Source organism: Tachyglossus aculeatus, chromosome 9, assembly GCF_015852505.1.
Source record: "Tachyglossus aculeatus isolate mTacAcu1 chromosome 9, mTacAcu1.pri, whole genome shotgun sequence".
Taxonomy (NCBI): Eukaryota; Metazoa; Chordata; class Mammalia; order Monotremata; family Tachyglossidae; genus Tachyglossus; species Tachyglossus aculeatus.
The window spans coordinates 773,108-791,707 of NC_052074.1; the positions used below are offsets into that span (position 1 = coordinate 773,108).

Genomic DNA, 18,600 nt, shown 5'->3' on the forward strand with positions numbered 1-18,600 from the left:
AGTTCCAGGCCTGAGGGAGGGCGAGGGGCCAGTGGCGAGATTCGGATGAGATGGAGGTACAGAGGGTAGGTTGACATGCGAGGAGCCGGCCATGTGATTTGGGTTAAAGAGGGTGGTCAGTGTGGCAAGGTTGGAGGGAGAGATGCGAATCGATCGGCCGAAGCGGAAACTTGGATTTTGTCGACTGGTGTCACGGAAGCGGGTTTACCGAGTTGGTTGGTGGAGACTGGTTGCAATAAAACTTGGGTTACTCGGTCCCTGCCTCCTGGAAGCCAGCGCAGATTCCGACGCCACATTAAAGCTTGGTGAGGCCTTGTGTCTGTGGAGAGAGGCTGGGCCTTTCTCATTGGCCTCCTGGCTTGTTCTCACCCTCCTCCTCCTCCTGCTGCTGCTGCTGCCACAGCTATTGGGCACCTCAGGTCTGGGTTGGAGAGGGAAGGTAAATACGATCCTTGCCTACAAAGAGGCAGCATAATAATAATGGCATTTATTAAGCGCTTACTCTGTGCAAAGCACTGTTCTAAGCACTGGGGAGGTTCCAAGGTGATCAGGTTGTCCCACGTGGGACTCACAGTCTTAATCCCCATTTTACAGATGAGGTAACTGAGGCACAGAGAAGTTAAGTGACTTGCCCGAAGTCACAAAGCTGACAAGCGGCGGAGCCGGGATTTAAACCCACGATCTCTGACTCCAAAGCCCGTGCTCTTTCCACTGAGCCACTCTGCTTCTCTAAGCATGAGCAGTGGCGTAGCGGCTAGAGCCCGGGCTTGGGAGTGAGAAGGACCTGGGTTCTAATTCCGACTCCGCCACTTGTCTGCTGTGTGACCTTGGACAGGTCACTTGGCTTATCTGTGCCCCGAGTTCCTCATTTGTAAAATGGGGATTAAAACTGGAAACCCTGCGTGAGTCGCCTGAAGTTGCCTGGTGACGAGGGAAAAAGCCTCCCCTTGGGTGGGCATATCTTAGGCAGAGGCCACAGGGATTCTGGCCGGTCAGCAGAGATCGAGTGGGCTTCTCCTGTGGGCCCAGACCGGATGATCGATCAGTCTGCCCATCTGTCTGTGTTCCCTGGGATCCGAAGCAGTGAAGCAAACAGGTCACTGAGAATTTCTAAATCAGTCGCCGCCGCCTCTGCTAGGAGAAACGCTTGTGTTGTCTTGGTTACAGTTAGGGGGGGGCCGTTCAGAGGTGGCGGCTGGTGGGTCTGGGAATGGCGGAGAGCGGGAGGTGGCCAGCTGGGCGGGATGCCAAGCCACCTGGCGAGCTAGCTCTGGGAAGGTCCTTATCTCAGGTGGGCTAGCTGCCCGGTCACCGGGGCCGGCTTGAACTCCGGTAGTTCTAGTGGGGCACTTGGGCTGGGGTTGGCCTCGCCTCCGTGTCGTGCCCCGGCCCTGGAGCCGTCGAAGGTGGACGAGGGGCGGCTCGAGGGAAGAGCCATGCACCTGCTGCGGCGGAGCTGAACTGTCCGCCTCCCGTCCCCCCCTTGCCCAAATTAGACGTAAGCCAACTCCCCATGGCTTAGTGGATAGAGCACGGTCCTGGGAGTCGGAAGGTCATGGGTTTTAAACCCAGCTCTGCCAAGTGTCTGCTGGGTGACCTTGGGCAAGTCACTTAACTCCTCTGTGCCTTAGTTACCTTATCTGTAAAATGGGGATTATGAGTGTGAGCCCCTTTAGGGACAGAGACTGTGTCCAACCCGATTAACTTGTATCTACCCCAGCACTTAAAACAGTGCTTGGCACAGAGTAAACATTAACAAGTATTATTATTAGTAGTAGTAGTAGTATTTTCATCCCCCCCACCCCGATCTCCGGCCTTGCCCTGGACAGAAAATCCAAATCTCCCTTTGGTTTCCCTGTCCTCCTCCATCCTCTGCCGAACTCTCTGCTAGCCCCCCGCCAACCCTCGCTGTTGACAGGGGTGAGCAAAGACACCTGCGAGCCAGGAGTTTTGCTTTGGAATTTTCCTCTCCACAGTCTTCTTACCCTGCCCCACTCTCGGTGGTTTTGACTGAAGCAACAGCCGTGGAATTCAGAACGTCTTCAAGAGGGGAAGAAGGATGGTCAGATGGGCAAGAACTCAGCAGTGTAGGACAGCAGCCTTCATCTGGGTGTCACGGGGAGGGAAAGGGAGCTCTAATCCCTGCTCCGCCACTTGTCTGCTGCGTGACCTTGGGTAAATCACTTCTCTATGCCTGTTACCTTATCTGTAAAATGGGGATTCAGGCTGAGCCTCATGTGGGCAAGGGACTGGGTCCAACATGATTAGCTTGTTTATATACCCCAGTGCTTAGAACCTAGCCTGGCACATAATAAACGCTTAACAAATACCATAAAAAAAAAATTCAACAGTCTGGACTGAAGCAGTGAGAGAAGAATGGTGACGGGAGAATATGTATGGAAAAGGCAGTCAACACAGTGTAGAAGAGTCCTCAAATTTCTCCAGGAAAAAAACACCCTGGGGCCATGGTTCCACAACATATCCCATAAGGCTCCGAGTTTGCTCAGCTCTCAATCATGGAAAACTTGACCATGGCCAGGCCTTTAGACCCTGGGGTTTCCCCTTCCCTTTCTTCCTTCCCCACTCTTCCCCCCTGCCCCCAGGATACCTCGACAGGACCCAAGGGACCCAAGAGGCAGTCCCCTTCTCTCCCTCTCTGCTGCCTCTCTCCCTTCCCCCCATGTCAACAGGACACCAGGACCCCATGAAACTCTCCCCTTCTGTCCCCTCCCTCCCTCTTCCCCCCCAGCCGCTCTGAGAGCCTGTTAGAGGAAGAGGGCAGGGGGGGACCGGACGGACGGACGAGAGGGCCACCAGCGCGCCCCGTTGCTCATTCTGCGAGCAGGCCTGGAACTGAGCGGCAGCAGTGCCTGGCAGGGAGGGCCCTGACGCCACCTGTGGCCTAGCGTGACTGCTGGCTTGGACATGGCGTGCCGCTGCCACCCACCATCCCACTTCAAAGGGACATTTGAGCGACGGGGCACTGTGCCAGGAAAAGGCCGCCCCGGGACACCTGGCCAGAGGAGGGCTAGAGCTCTCCGGTGCCCACACGCCCATAGGCGCACCCACAGGAGTTCTGTCCTCCCTCCCCCACCCCGCAAAACCCCCTGGATTTTCTCTGTGCTGCTCAGTTCTGCGCCCACACAACCGTTGGCCTTTCTGCATGTACCCGGCTGCCCTCCGTCTGGCTGAAAAGCACGAGTTGGGTGGACTAACCTGAGGTCCCCAAAGGGGTTGGCTGTTGTGGGCAGTGGGGCAGGCATCTGTTCCCCGTGCCCTCCCTCAGTCCAGCAGTGACTCGGTCTGAGCAACAGATGAGGCAGACTGTGTCCCATTCTGTCACTCTCCCCCCTCCCCCGGCCAGTGGAGCAAGGCTGGACCAACCACCACGCAAACCTGCTGGTCCTGGCTGGAGCCAGGTGCCCCTGGGGTTGGCTTAACCCATTGGATCTGCACTGAAATACCAGGCAAAGCAGATATTCATTCATTCAGCCGTTTTTATTGAGCACTTACTGTGCAGAGCACTGTACTAAGCGCTTGGGAAGTACAAGTTGGCAACATATAGAGACAGTCCCTACCCAACAATGGGCTCACAGTCTAGAAGGGGGAGACAGACAACAAAACAAAATATGTAGACAAGTGTCAGAGTCATCAGAACAAATAGAATTCAAGCTTTGTGCACATGTACGTATGTACATCTTGGCCCTGGTTTTCCCATCACCACCTCCTGCCTTTCCTCCCCCTCACTCAGTCAGTGGTATTTATTGAGTGCTTCCTAAGCACTTTGGAGAGTATAGTACAGCAGATTTTTGTAAACACATTCCTTGCACAGGAAGATTTTACGGTCTAGAGGGGTGTCTCCCCTATCTTCTTTTTCTTATTATGGCATCTTTTTAAGCGCTTACTCTGTGTCGGGCTCTGTCCCAAGCACTGGAGTAGATACAGGCTGATCAAGTGGGACCCAGTCTGTGTCCCACTTGGAATTGTCTTAATCCTAATTTGACAGATGAGGTAAGTGGGCACAGAGAAGTGAAGTGACTTGCCCAAGGTCATATAGTAGACAAGTGTCAAGCTAGGATTAAAACCAGGTCCTTCTGATTCCCACGTTCTATCCACTAGGCCACACTGCTTTTCTTCCCCTCGTAGCATTTCTCTTTTCTCCCTCCCACCAATTCCCCACCAAGGACCAAGGCTGGGAGTCCTGCTCTTATCCTCCCACCCAGGCTGATCACAGAGAGAGAGGTGTGTGTCTGTGTGCACATACGTACGTACACATACCCCACAGGTTTGGGATGCCAAAGTCCCGGGGCTCCCCGCTGCACCCACACCCTGAGTGGAAAGCTAACAATTCAGACCCAATGGACCCAGTCCTCCCCACCCACACAGCGCCTAGTTACAGATCCTGATACTCTGTCACCGTGTGCTCCGTGAGGGCAGGGATTGTGTCTACCAACTCAGTTGTCCTCTCTCAAGAGCTTAGTATAGCACTCTGCACACAGTAAGTGCTGAAGGAATACCACTGATTGATTGGGAATCGATTAGCAGCCGGACTCAGTAAATACTATTGATTATTGCTACTGGTCTGGAGGGGTGGGTGGGTCGGGGGGAGGTATTCATTTGGCACTCTGTGCTTCTAGTTCCCTGGCCCTTCCCAGGTTTCATGCTCCTGCAACCACTCCCTCCTCTCTCCCGGCGTCTCTCTGAGGAGCCTGCTGGCTTTTTTTTTTTTTTTAAATAATGGTATTTGTTAAGCACATATTGTGTGCCAGGCACTGTACTAAGTACTGGGGTAGATACAAGATACTCACGTTGGGCACGGTCCATGTCCCACATGGGGCTCGTGGTCTTAATCCCCATCTTGCAGACGAGGTTATTGAGGGGCAGAGAAGTGAAGTGATTTGCCCAAGGTCACGCAGCAGACTAGGCCACACTTTTATCCAGCTTTTGTGGAATCCGTGGATAAAAGGAAGGCGGGCCCCTCCTCCTTCCCCCCCTCAACCCGGGACCCCTACTCTGACCTCCGGACCAAGGCGTGAGTTTCTTTGGTCTGGCTCCCGAGCTAACCTGGGCGTGTGCCCAAGGAAGCTGACGGGCAACTTAGGTGACACTGCTGAAAAGAACTTCAGCTGGGGAAAACCCAAAGCTCTTTGGGGATTTCTTGTATCAGTCCTCGAAAACCACCAGAAAATGTGGCAATTGGAAAGTTGTGAGATGGTACCCCAGCTAAGACCCATTATCTTCCCAGAAAGCCACAAGCAGTGTTATCCGAGAATTACCCCAAGACTGCGTCATGCTAGCTTATCCCACCGACCAGCCAGGTGTCAGGCTCCTGCTGATTCTTCTCTGAATAGTCACCGCGGAGACAGTCAAGCCGCCACTGCCGCCCGCCTCACGATGCTGTCGAGGAACACTGAGTGATTGTGTTTACGATAATCTGGTCTATGGACCTCGAGCTGGGCCCCTTGATAGGCCTTGGTGGGGGGACGGGGACCTGTCCTGCGGAGTTCTAAATCCAGGGCGAAAATCCAAACGCCTGAGCCTAGGATAATATTCTTCTGGCCCGCGAAAGGCCCGTGAGCCTGGGAAGAGCAAGGGATTGACCGAGGGATGGCATCTGCTTTGAGATTTGTTTTTGAGCTTCTGGAGTTTTCTAACCCCGGCTCTGTGGGCCTCACCACCACCGGATCCGGACTCCAGCCTGGGGCCGTGTCCTCCAGGGTCACTTGGATCTGGGCCATGCGAAGTCTAAACCGCAAATGAGAAAGCAGGTTCACCGTCCGGTCGGCCAACCGTGAGCCCCCTCTGAGGAAAATGGAAGATTGGGGGTCGGGAGGGCTGCCGGGGGACCCAAGTGGACGGCCATTGCCCAGGCAGTGAGAAAGTCGAGTGGGGAATGACACATCTCTCACTCTCTCCTCCCTCCCTCTTCTTCACTTCACAGGGAAGTCGGGATAACATGAGCATTGTACTAGTTTGTTTTTCCAATGCCCCTAAGGTCTCGGAGGAGGCAGTGAAAAAAGATGTGGAGTTGGATAAGCATTTGGAATTACGGGTTGAAGGTAAGAGAGCGGGTCCCGTCTCTTCGACCAGCGTCGGTCTGGGCTGGGCGAAACCCAGCAGAGCCTTTCCACTGGTCCCCTTCTAGGGCACGTGAAGGAACCGACCTTCTAGACCTTTGCAAGAGGAACAGAATCTCCCCGGCGGGTGGGTGGAGGAAAGAAGGTGACCTGGTGGACGGTGGCCTGCTGGTAGAGAGGAGGGGTGGGGGTCCGTTGCCGGGTTATGAAGGCAGCCGAACCCCCTGGGTTCCAGCAGTTGCGCAGCAATGTGGTCATTTTGGGGTTGGGGGGAGAAGCTAGAGAAAAGCAGGAGGCACTGGGCCCGTTGGGAAGTGGCCAGGGCCCGCAGGGAACAGAGGCGAGAACTGGGCCAGGGAAGTGGCCGAGAAAGCAGCAATTCGCAAGATTCACTGGATGCCCAGGAGGGAGTGGGGCAGGAGTTGGCGGCGATTCAGTCCCCTGCCCTAGAAAGGAGGTGCGGTGAGGATTGGGAAGACCTCTCTTCAGGGGCACGTTGGGCAGAGGAGGGGGCTGGTGACCTCAGGCCGCCAGGGCCCTCAAAGGGTCCTGGGGAAGGAAGAGAAGCAGCTTCCCAAGTGAGGTCCTAGGGGCCCTAATCATCCCACCCCATGAGAAACGGTGCTCCTTTCAGAATTAGGCAGGTGGGGAACAATGATGATGGTTGAGCGTAGCCTTGAGGTCCAGTTTGAAAACCTATTTCTTCCCCATCTATTTCTCTGCCTCTTGCGTAGTTTCTCACGTCTTCTCCCGGAGGTCTAGAGGCCCGCCGGGGGGTCCTCCTGGTTGCCTTGCCTGGTAGCAAATAATAATAATGGCATTTGTTAAGCGCTTACTGTGTGCAGAGCACTGTTCTAAGCGCTGGAAGCAAATACCTTAACATAGAGGGCCCCTGGATCAGGGTTGGGATGGGGAGTGCTGAGAGATTGTCCGTCCCTACCAGGGGCTTGGAAGTCCAGAAGGGCTCCCCTCAAACTTCATCAGAGGGTCCCCTGTAGCCACTCTGGGAGACCTAGTCCTGAGCCAGAAGGACCCAGGGTCTAATACTTATATTGTGTTATTTCTTTTAGCATAAAACCACCTTCCCAGCATTGTAGTAAGTGCTGGGATAGATATGATGTAAGCAGATCAGACACAGTCCCTTTCCCACGTGGGACTCAAGAGTCTAAGAGGGAGGGGGGATCAGGTACTGAATCTCTGTTTTACAGATGAGGTAACTGAGGCCCAGTGAAGTGATTTGCCCAGGGTCACACTGCATCAAGTGGCGGAGCTGGGAATAAACCCAGGTCTCCTGCCTCCCAGCCCTCTGCACTTTGGCTAGTCAGGTGCTTGAGTTTTAAGAACAGGGATTTTGCATTTTTCTACTTAAATCTTTTGAGATGTTGGAATATTTTCTCTGCCGTGTTGGGCTTTTTAAGAGCGGCGCTGCATGTGAGGAAGCATATGCCTATACTAGGGCTACTTAAAATGGCCAAAAGGCCCTGTTTGAGGACCCTGGCCCCTTCCTGAAAGATGTTCACAAGAACTTTTGAGTAACAAGCCCTTTCAGTCAGTTTTTTCCAATATTTGCTTTGACTACCCCCCCCCCCCCGCCCCTGCATTCCTTCTACTCAGCTAACAAAGATAAATGGTTACGCATTTACGATTCTGCTTCCGCACTCATTTGGTCGTGTTAATAATTCAAGATCTCTGTGAAAACCTACAGAAATTATGGAGAAGTCCGGGGAGGAAGGAATGCCTGATCTCGCTCATGTGATGCGCATCTTGTCTGCCGAAAATATCCCCAATTTACCACCAGGGGGCGGTCTTCCTGGCAAGTAAGTACCTGGGCCTTCTCTCCCCCCCCCCCCCCCCCTTTTAGACTGTGAGCCCACTGTTGGGTAGGGACCGTCTCTATATGTTGCCAACTTGGACTTCCCAAGCGCTTAGTACAGTGCTTTGCACACAGTAAGCGCTCAATAAATACGATTGACTGACTAACTGACTGGGCCTGGCTTCGACACGCATTTATGGCTCGTGAAGAGGCACCGTCCTTCCAGCCTGGACACGGAGCTGTGCTCTGCCCTTACCAGGGTGCGTGTGCTCGCTGTGGGTATTGGGCAAACCCACTCCTGGGAATGGGGGGGGGGGGGCAGGGCCCGTTCCCCCAATGCCCCCACCCTTGATCTCCTGTCTTCCTGGGTGGCGCGCCAGTTTGGAGGAGAGGGGAGCATGGGCCTGCCGGGGCCGGCTGGGCCTGTGCCTGCCCAAACTGGGCCGAAAACAAGCGGATTCAGGGGATCCCTTCAGTGGGCAGCGACCCAGCTGAAGGCCCAGCTAGGAACACATCCCGGTTCCTAAATGCAGTTCTGATTGGGAAAGTGAGCACGGTAACATCAAGGGGGCTGGGCTCCAGAAGCCAGAACTTCCCCATCGCCCTGGCAAGGCCTGTAGGTGGTTGAACGGACCTGGCTGCAGCCAAGATGGAGGTGCAGTAATGTGTTTAGCAATTCCACTGATTTTTGTCTCTGGACGTGCTGGCCATTATTGCAAATGTGTCCCTGAAGTTTTGCTTCCTGCAGCCAGGCCCCTAGGGGAAGCACACTAAGTCGAGCTCCTCCCCTTTGTCTAGCCAGAAGCTCGGTCCACAGCCCAGTCCTAACCTAACCGGAGCAGCTCGCCATCCGCCCCAGCCTCCCCTCATTCTCCGGGCAGCTGCCCCGGGCCCCTCACGCCATCCCTCCACATTCCCCTGAGCGGAGTCGGCAGGCACCTCCTGGCCGGTCCGTGCCAGCGTTGGAGTGTGGGCACAGACCCACTCGTTCTTTTTCACTGGGTGCCGACGTGATCGGAGCCACCATGGGCAACCAGTGGAATGAGAGGGTCGCTAACAATGGGGACCCTTTCTCCTTGCCGAGCACGGCAGCCACCTCGGCAGGACTAGGCAGGGGAAGCAGGGAGCAGACAGGACCAGGTGACAGGCCCTCATCTTTACAGAGTGCTGGGTTATGTCAAGAGAGTGAGGTTTGTTTTTCCCGAGAACATGATTTGTGAGTTCCTTTTCACGGGAGGTAATGTTTCCCCAGCCACTTGAGCAGCTCGGAACCAGGAAACCCGACCTGGTCTGAGAGCACTGGAGCCATAGACGCCATTTCGCGTGATGGCCTGTACTGATTTACGTGAGTCACAGGAAATGGCCAGAATTCTGCCGTGAAAACTTGCGGGGGCGCGAGGCTCACCGGCACTCAACTGCACAATCTGTCAGTGGTATTTATTGAGCATTTACTGAGTGTAGAGAACTGTACTAAGCACTTGAGAGAGTACAGTACAATAGAATTGGTAGACATGATTCCTGCCCTCGAGTAACATTCAGTCTGACGGGGCGACAGTTAAATTTAAGAGGGGAAATGGCAAAGTATCAGGCTAGGTAGATACAGTTTCAGTGGCATTTAAGTGCTTACTTTGTCAGGCTGCCCCGAGCTGGAGGGTGTGAGGGAATGTTCTTAACCTGCAAATCAGCTTCCCTGTTGGCGGTTGGTGCTCTCTCCCGAGCTCCAAGCCCTCAGCAGACACCCAAAACTGCCGTTGATGGGTTGACTGACATGTTGCCCCTCATTTCTAAAACCTCCTGTTACAGCAAGACTCTCTTTCTTTTTAGGCGCAATGTTATTGAAGCTGTTTATAATCGACTGAATCCGCACAGAGAGAATGACGGGGTGAGTTTCACTTTTCATTCGAAGCTCTAGTGGCCGTTGATGAGGGGATTGCGAGCCCACGAAAACCAGAGGGGGATATTTTCGGGAGGATTCAGGGATCTATGATGACAAATGAACGTCCAGATGTTTCAGAGCTCAAAGCTGTCAGAGAAATAGTTTCCTCCTCCGTGACTGAAGAATTTAGCCAACCTATCTCTTTTTACCCCCAAATCATCATAATACCGTGACATTGAGGGAGTCATTTAAATCGGAGTCACCGCAAAATTCACCACCTGTAGTGGTATATGTTATGTGCTTGACTGGGACAAAAAGTTGCTTTTTCCTCAAATGGCACAGAAGATCAATCCTTATGTGGCGGTATTAATCTGGCCCAGTTGGCTAGCTAACCCCCATGGCCAGTTAACTGGGGCAAACACACAGGCGATGTAAAAACACACAGGCGATGTAAAACTTTGAATATGGGGTGTCATGAAAATGCAATGAAGGAAGGTATGAATTAAGAAGATCCAAACCGATGCATTACCTTCACTTTCAAGAAGTTTGGGCGGCCGGCATTCTAGTGTGTTTTTCTACATGTATGAAAGTAGCAATGCAGCATTTAGCAGAGGAAGTGGTGCCAGGCTCTCTCGGGCATCACTGGGTGTCTGGTAGAAGAAGTGAAAGCCTACAGTTTGAAGCGTGAAGCGGCGCAGGTTGCGGTGCCACTAGGGTTCACCAGAACTCATGGGGCTTTTGCCCCAAGCCCCCGGTCGAGCAGAATCTGCATGTGCTTTAATGCTCTGGGGACAGAGCTCACAAGATGCCTCCAACAAAGGAGCGGGCGGGTGGGTTGGAGGATGGCAAGTGGAGCCTCCCTGCGTGGCCACTGGCTCACGTAGATTGGGTCGATGGCTGGCCTGGTTTTCATGTCCCTAAGACCAGTGGTGCCATCTTGAAGGCATGCCTGCTTTCCACTTCTCCTAACTGGCTCTGAGTCAGTTTTATCCACTTGGCAGAAGAACAGTGGGGCATACAAATTCTGTCAACATATAAGTCTATGTTTGATCCATCAATGGTATTTAGTGATTGCTTTTTGTGTGCAGAACACTATACTACGTGCTTGGGAGAGGACAACAGAACAGAGTTGGTAGACATGTTCCCTGCTCATAATGAGTTTACATTCTAGAGGGAGAAGAAAATTCTTCAGTATCAGAAGAATGCCTAAAATTTTTATTTCTCCCCCCCACCCTAGCGCTTCAGCAGTTTTTCCTATGATTTTGTCCTCACGTTTCTCAATGTATTAGGAGGCTGGGTCATTCCGCTCAGGTCACCCGGCAGGTCGCTGGCAGGGCCGGGGCCAGAACTCAGGTCTCCTGATGAAGAACTTGTCTCCAATCAGTGCTATTTATGGAATGTTTACTGTGTGCAGAGCACTGTACTAAGCACTTAGGAGAGGACAATAGAACTGAGTTGGTAGATGCGTTCCCTGCCCACAATGAGTCTTCACTGCTCGTGGAGTAACGTAGAACAGCAGCCGGATTTAGTTCCAAAAACACCCTATTTCCCATCCTGGGCAACTCCCAGTGGGGGATCTTTGAATATGGCCCCGAATTTCCCCTGTGGCCGCGTGCTCCTTTTAAGAGCCGTCAGTCTGAGGTGCTCTCTGGCAAAGGCATTGAGAGTTGAGCTATGTGAGAAACCCTAGAAACAATTCTCCAGATGTTTACTAAGTGTATGCTAAGCCACGAAATTCAAAAAGCTCTTCCCGGCAAATGTCGCGTTTACTGTGCCTTTAGTTGCCAATGTCTTTTGTACAAAGATCTGGTATGCCAGAATTAAACTGGCCTGATAAAATACACCAGTTGCTTATACAACTTTTTTAAATGGAGAATTTAAGATTTGGAGTACTTGATGAATGGCATGTCTTGCAAAGAAATCTCAACTGATGATTCTTTTGGAGAAAACGGTGAAGCAATATGGCCTAGTGGATAGAGCACAGGCCTGGGAGTTATAGGACCTGATTTCTAATCCCGGCTGTGCCACTTGTCTGCTGCGTGACCCTGGACAAGTCATTTAATTTCTCCGTGCCTCAGTTATCTCATCAGTAAAATGGGGATTAGGACTCTCAGCTCTGTGTAGGGCAGGGTCTGTGTCCAACATGATTATCTTGTTTCTACCCCTGAGCTTAGTACAGTGCCTGGCCCAGAGTGAATGCCTAACGAATCAATGTAAAAAAAAGAAACCCACAGAGGGCCTGTGTCCCCTAGGGCAGAATACAATAATTCCGCAGACCTGAAACCATGTGGAGTTTGAGACTGACCCTTGGCTTCTCTTTGGACTGTGGGCATGAGTCGGAACACCTCTCTACGTCTATGTTGAAAAAATTTTAAACCAAGAAGTCCTTTTAACATGTTCTGTAATCCGACGGCGTGATCTGCGCTCACATGCTCTCACTCGCTCACCTGCTCTGACGGCATGAGGTCTGCCCGCGAAAGACAGCCTCCAAACTTTCTATCTGTTTGCATTTTTGCCAGAATGTTTGGTCAGCTTGAACTTCCACGGCTACTGCTGTTTTCAGTCGCGGTCTGTGCAACCGACAGTCCGGTTTGGAGTTAGAGGAAATGAGCCTGGTTTAAAGCAGAGCTTCTTATCGATAGCTGGACTCCCCCTTTGTGATCCCTGCCCTGTCTGCTTCTAATTCCGCTTCCCAGAGCGCAAGGTTCCCGGGAGGCGTCACTGCCTTTGGCCTGTGAGATGTGGTGGCCTTCTTGGGAATGAGCGAGTGGCCCTGAACGGCCACCCACCCCTCACGGCTCGGATCGGATGTCACCCACGTCTCAGACAGAAACCGCACCTCACGCGCCCGGTCATATGTTATATTAGCTCCCCCAGTCGCTCCAAGAGCATTTCTCATAGCTTTTTTTGGAGTGGCTACGGGCCGGGTGGCTCTCCAGAGGATGTGACGGGATAGGTAACCAGTCTGGTTTCCAGCCCCATGAATCTTAGTAAGTCTCAGTTCCCCAGAGTTCAGCCCTGGGAAATCACCACTGGGTCGGCCTTCTGTTTTCAGCTTGATTTCAGTCCGTCAGAACCCCTCTGAAACAAATTCCACATCCAAGCGCTGAGGACTCCCGCCGTCTTTCCCGAATCCGACGGCCCAGATTTGGGCCAAAGTCTGCCAGGGAAAGGACACCCATGTCTTGCTGTAGATTTAGAATGGCTGGGTCCGGAGCTTAAAGCACAAGCTCATTGTGGGCATGGAACGTGTCTTCCAACTCTGTTATTTAGACTCTCCCAAGCACCTAGTACAGTGCTCTGCACACATTAAGTGCTTGTAACTACGATTGATTTAATCATTAACGGAGCGGCAGATCCCTTTATGCCTCTGAAATTATTAGCCCGGAGAGGGGCGAGGGTGGCAGCGGATGATTGAACTTCTCCCATTTAAATGCGCCAGACGCCGAGAACCCACTGTGGAGGTGAACCCGAGAAATCGGCTCAAACCAGGATCCAGCGTGGCGGGGGGGGGGGGGGGCGTGGCAGAGGCCTGGGGAGCTGGAAACTGAGGAAGCGGGGGAGCAGCCCTCTAGAGCTTGGGAGTTGGGGGGCAGGTCCGCTCGGCAGGTGGAGGGAGGGAAGGAGATGGCAAGGGTTCCATATTCAGTGCCAGCCTGTGATGTCGATGACAGTGCCATCAGAGGAGCTACAGTGCAATCCTCTGCAGTGGGGTGACATTCTGGCCCCCTCCAAACCCCCTCCACTCACCCAGCTGATAAGCCCCTCTGCCCTTGGGCCACTGAGCTCATTGCATAAGCTGCTGCAGGTTGGTCGGGGGCGGTGTGCATATGTGCAAGAGCCCAAGCCCACGTGTGTGCCTTAGTGGAGTGCTCCCAGCCATGGCACACGGGTACACTCGGGAAGCCCAGGTGGTCGGCCCCCCTTCCCCAACCTCGCATTGTCGCTGGCTCCCGCGGAAGCTGGTGCGGTTGGATGGACGGGGGCCCAGCCGGCATCCTCTTGCGGGGCTTTTGCTGGGGCTGCAGCCTCCTCAGCTAAGCTGAAAGGTTTTCTGCTTGTCCCAAGAGCCCCCATAAAGGTATTTGCCTGCGAAACAGCAAGGGAAGTAAATGGAGGCCGGCGCCAGGGGTGAGAAGGGGAATCAGAGAGACAGAGGCAGCAGCTCCCCATGGGCGTCCCCTGGGCTGGCTTCCGGAGCCCTGAGCGGAGACGGCGGAGACTGGTGATCTCAGCATAGCGGTGGCCCGGAGTGACGAGGAAAATCCTCCACCCCGCCAGTCATCATTATCGCCCTCCCGGTTCATCCCCCGACCCCCAGCTTTTTGACTGGGGGAGATGAGATCTGTGGGAGGTCTTTGACACAGATCACAGCCGTTGAGGTGGCAGGGATTACACCCTCTGTCTGGGTGAGCCCGGCATGTAGTAGGACCCGGGTTTTCCTGAAGCTGGGGGGCAGCAGGGGAATGGGGGCTCTTGTTTGAGCACTTGCTGAGCATGGGTTGTCTTTACTTTTCATAGGGGGCAGCTACTTCTGGAAAAATCGATCCTCAGGTGGGGGCAGTGTCTAGGCACACTGCCATCATCCCCACCTTGGCTCCCTTGGGAGTGGTGTGATCAGGGCAACGGTGCAGGAGGTGGAGTCTGGCGAGGATTAGCAAGCTGGGAGCCGGGAACTCCTGGCCAAGCTCAAGCCCCCTTTCCCACTCCTCCCAAGTGCATTCGCCGCTGCGGGGGATGCTCCTTGATCTCATGTTAAAATTCATCCACTTCCACACGGTTTGGAACGGCTTCTCGGCCTACCCTAGGCCCAGCTCTGCCATTCGCCTGATCTGTGACCTTGGGCAAGTCACTTTACTTCATCTCTGCCTGTTTCCTCATCTGCAAAATGGGGGTTCAGTGTGCTCTCCCTTCCCCTTAGACTGAGCCCCCGGGGGCTGTCCAATCAGATTAGCTTGTATCTACCCCAGCACTTGGCACATAGTAAGCATTTAACAAATACTACTTCAGAAAGGAAGGGGGAAAAAGCTTCCTCTCTGTGTAGACCTCGGCCTGAGCTTCCAGGGGCCACAGCCGTGGCTCTTTGGCCTTCGTTGTTCTCAGAAGCCTAAAAATTATCTTCAGTATTTCGTAGGTCAGCAAATGTTATCTTTGGCTAAATTTGGGAGGGAGATTAAGGATAGTTACAGTGATATTTAGAGAAGCACTGTGGCGTAGTGGATAGAGCACGGGCCTGAGAGAATGTCATGGGTTCTAATCACGGCTCTGCCACTTGTCAGCTGTGACCTTAGGCAAGCCACTTCTCTGTGCCTCAGTTACCTCATCTGTAAAATGGGGATTAAGACTGAGCCCCACATGGGACAACCTGATTACCTTGTATCTACCCCAGTACTTAGAAGAGTGCTTGGCACATAGTAAGCGCTTAACAAATGCCATAATTATTATTATTATTAAGCATTTACTGTGTGCCAAGCACCATGCTAAGCAGTGGGCTGGATACAAGGTGATGAGATCAGACCCATTAACCATCCCACAAGGGGTTCACAGTCTAAGAAGGAAGGAGGCTAGGTATTCCAATTTTACAGATGAGCTGAGGCCCAGAGAAGTGAAACGACTTGGCCCAAGATCACAAAGCAGCAGGGAATTGGCGGTGCTGTTATTAGAATCCAGGTTTCAGCGAACGGCTCTGGAGCGTTAAAAAAAAAAAATGCTTACAAAAATGACTAAGGAGGGAGGCTCTTTTGTTCTGATTCTGTCTTCATCCGTGTGCGTGTGTATCTCTGTCACTGGGTTGGGGAGTGCAGCACTGGTCTGTGTCGCGCTCACTGTGGGATTAAGTGGGTTTCCAGTAATGGTCTTCCAAATTGTTGGCCAAGCTGCTGCCTTTGAGTGCTTCCCAAACTGCGTGGAGCAGCTCCAGGAAGTAGTGATCTAGTCTGTGGGCCCCGGGCCTGACGGAGCACTGTCTTTGTCCACCTGGGGCCCGCACGGCTGCTGGTCCCCCAGGTTGACCAGAGGCACTGGAGAACTGGCCTCCCCACTAGCTCCCTGGACAAAAATCCCACCTCTGACTCTGACACCCACCTCTCCTCCCTGCCGGAACGGGGAGACATTGGTGGTTTGGGGTTGGGCCCCAACTTGCCCTATTCTCCCCCTACCCCCAGCCAGTTCAGGCTGGGCGGCGGCGGCGGTGGTGGGATCACGGGACTTGGTTCCTTGGGCTGAGCTGAGGCTTGGCCAAAGTGTTACCAGCAGCAGCTAAAAGGGGCTGAGGGGAGGAGAGAGACAGACTGTGTGTGTGTGTGTGTGTGTGTGTGTGTGTGTGTGTGTGTGTGTGTGTGTGTGTGTGTGTGTGTGTGTGTGTGTCTCTCTCTCTCTCTCTCTCTCTTTCCCCCTCCCCCTCCCCCTCTCCCTCTCCCTCTCTCTCTCCCTCTCTCTCTCCTCTCTCTCTCTCTCTCTCTCTCTCTCTCTCTCTCTCTCTCTCTCTCTCTCCCTCTCTCCCTATCCCCCTCTCCCCCTCTCCCCCCCTCCTTCTCCCTCTCCCCCCCTCTCTCTCTCTCTCTCTCTCTCTTCCTCTCTCTCTCTTCCCCTCTCCCTCTCTCTCCCCCTCTCCCCCTCTCTCTCTCCCTCCCTTGCTCTCCCTCCCTCCCCCCCACCTTCTCGTCACCCTCTCCTCTACTCCCCCTCCCCATTGCAACAGGGCACCCCCCTAGCTGGCAGGCGGGCTCCAGTCCCCAGGCAGGCCTGGCTGTATGGCATACAGGCACACCAAAGGGAGTCCTGAAACCCTTTGGTTTTTCCCCATCAAGCACTTAAGGGCAAGAAAGAAGCCAGGCAGCCACCCCTCATTGTGCAGTAGCCCTGATGTGGCCAGTACAGGCGTGGCCTGCCCAGCTCCTGGAGTTGGTCATTCATCACCCCTCCAGAGGGTACTGCTCCCTTCTTCCTCCCTCCTTCTCCCCCACAATCAGACCCGGCCAGTCGCCACTCACAGTTGGGTCCCGTCCGGACCTGGGAGCCGGTCTTTAGGCTCACTCCTTTCCTCTCCCACCAGTCAGCCTTGCCATTAGCTGGTTGACCAATCACCTATTTGGTCTTCCTGCTGGTAATGGGGCCCAGAATGGCGTACTTATGCACCATGTGATCCAGAGTCCTCCCCACTCCTCGCTGCAGTGATGACCATGCAGCCTGCAAGGCTCTGGTCTACCCTGGGTCAAATCGATGGTGGTCGGGGGTTCTGGCCGCTCTGCCGGAGAGCATTACTGTGGTGGTGAGAGTCCCGCAGCAACTGGGGAGAAGAGGGGATGGGGCTTCCTAGGGTGAGAGGGGCCGCTGCTGAGAGAGGGAGAGTTCCTCTCCGCTGGACACGGTAGGGCCGAGAGTAGACTAGACACCCTCGTCCCCAGTGGGTCGTCCACAGGGGCCAGCTGTTGGGGCCGTGGGCTGTGCTCGCCTGCTTACTGACCCACGGTCTTGAATCCTACCGAAGGGTCCCGAAGAAGCGGCACGAGGTGGAGCCCAGGGGAAAATGGTGGAAGCGCTGAGGCAGATGAGAATTACCCACCGGGGCAACTACCGCCAGCTCCTGGAGGAGATGCTGGCGAGCTTCCGGCTGGCCAGAGGTCAGGGCGCCGAAAGCCCGGCCCCGCCAGCAGCTGCGGTGGCCCCTACCCCCGCTGATGGGGGCGCCCACCCTGGGCCCGAGACCCCTGGCCAGGATTCGGGCTCCAGGGAGGATGAAGGCAGCCCGTGATGCGCCCCCGCTCGTCACCGCCCCCCACCTCCTCGCCTCTCCCCGGGGTCTTGGGGTGCTCGGCTCTGACGGGCGGGGCTTGGAGAGCGGCCGATGAGGGTATCAGTACACTGGGGGGTGGGAGGAGGCTCCAGGGGAGTCCTTCCCCTTCATCCCCGAGAGCCGGAGACGGTCCCCTTGGCCAGCTGAGATTTTCCCAGGAGCGGACGCTTCTCTCCCGGCGTGGGCGGGCCGATGCGTCATCGGGCCGCGGTTCCTCTTCCTCTGGTCGGATGAGCCCCTCCCTCGCCGCACGCAGTCAGGCACCCAGTGCTGGGGTGGGGGGGCACGTTCTCCCCTTGACCCTCTGAGGACCCTCGGCGGTCCTGGCTACCGGGAGCAGGCTCTGGTCTCCACCCAGCAGGCCGTTGGGCCCATGTTGCATGCGGTTGCTCGATGGAGTATATAGATTTTCAGTGACCATAGTTTTATTTTTAGAACTTGTTTGACCATTCCTTCCTTCCTGGATCTGTGGTTTTGTGTTTTTTTTTTCTTTAGATTTTCCCTGTGTTCTCTGAATTTTTAAGAGGTTTTTGCAAAATGTATAATACTTCTGTGGTTTGCAGTTTATTGGTAACCTCAAATGTTTATAACACTAGTGCTTAGAGTGAAACGTTCAAAGCTTGTGTTTAAGACTAAATAAAGCGTGTGATGTGGAATAATTTACGTATAGTGTACTTTTTTTTTTTTAAACCCCCTTTTAAAGAGCAGAATCAAATTTCACGAGGTTTGGGGCATTTTGGAAGCTGTTCCAGGTTGGAAATGGATGCCAGTCGGGCCCAACTCAACAAAACGCTCTAACTGCCGCAAAAGCTGTGGCGATTTTTCTGTCCCTTGGAAAACTTAGACTTAGACCTAGGTGGAAAGGACTTCTGGCTTTTCAGCCCTTCTGCAATATCTGGAGTCCCCTTATCCTTTTGGGGATTGCCTTTATTTTCACGACAGAGCATTCAGCTTTGATGTCAGTTGAGCGCCACATGGATGAGTGCCCACAGATGCCAACGAGTGATCACAGTGGATATCTTAAAAATAAAACAGTAAT

At 53.9% G+C, this 18,600-nt stretch overlaps 1 protein-coding gene across 1 annotated transcript in view; it reads left to right on the forward strand.

The window, feature by feature from the left end:
* Positions 1–18,237, forward strand: part of PPM1B (protein phosphatase, Mg2+/Mn2+ dependent 1B) — a 56,207-nt gene extending 37,970 nt beyond the window's left edge. The window contains 4 exon segments of the mRNA XM_038751111.1: positions 5,942–6,059; positions 7,783–7,894; positions 9,715–9,772; positions 17,256–18,237. Of these exon segments, the coding sequence (XP_038607039.1) occupies positions 5,942–6,059; positions 7,783–7,894; positions 9,715–9,772; positions 17,256–17,519 (552 nt within the window). The 3' untranslated portion in view covers positions 17,520–18,237.
* The last annotated feature ends 363 nt before the right edge of the window (positions 18,238–18,600 follow it).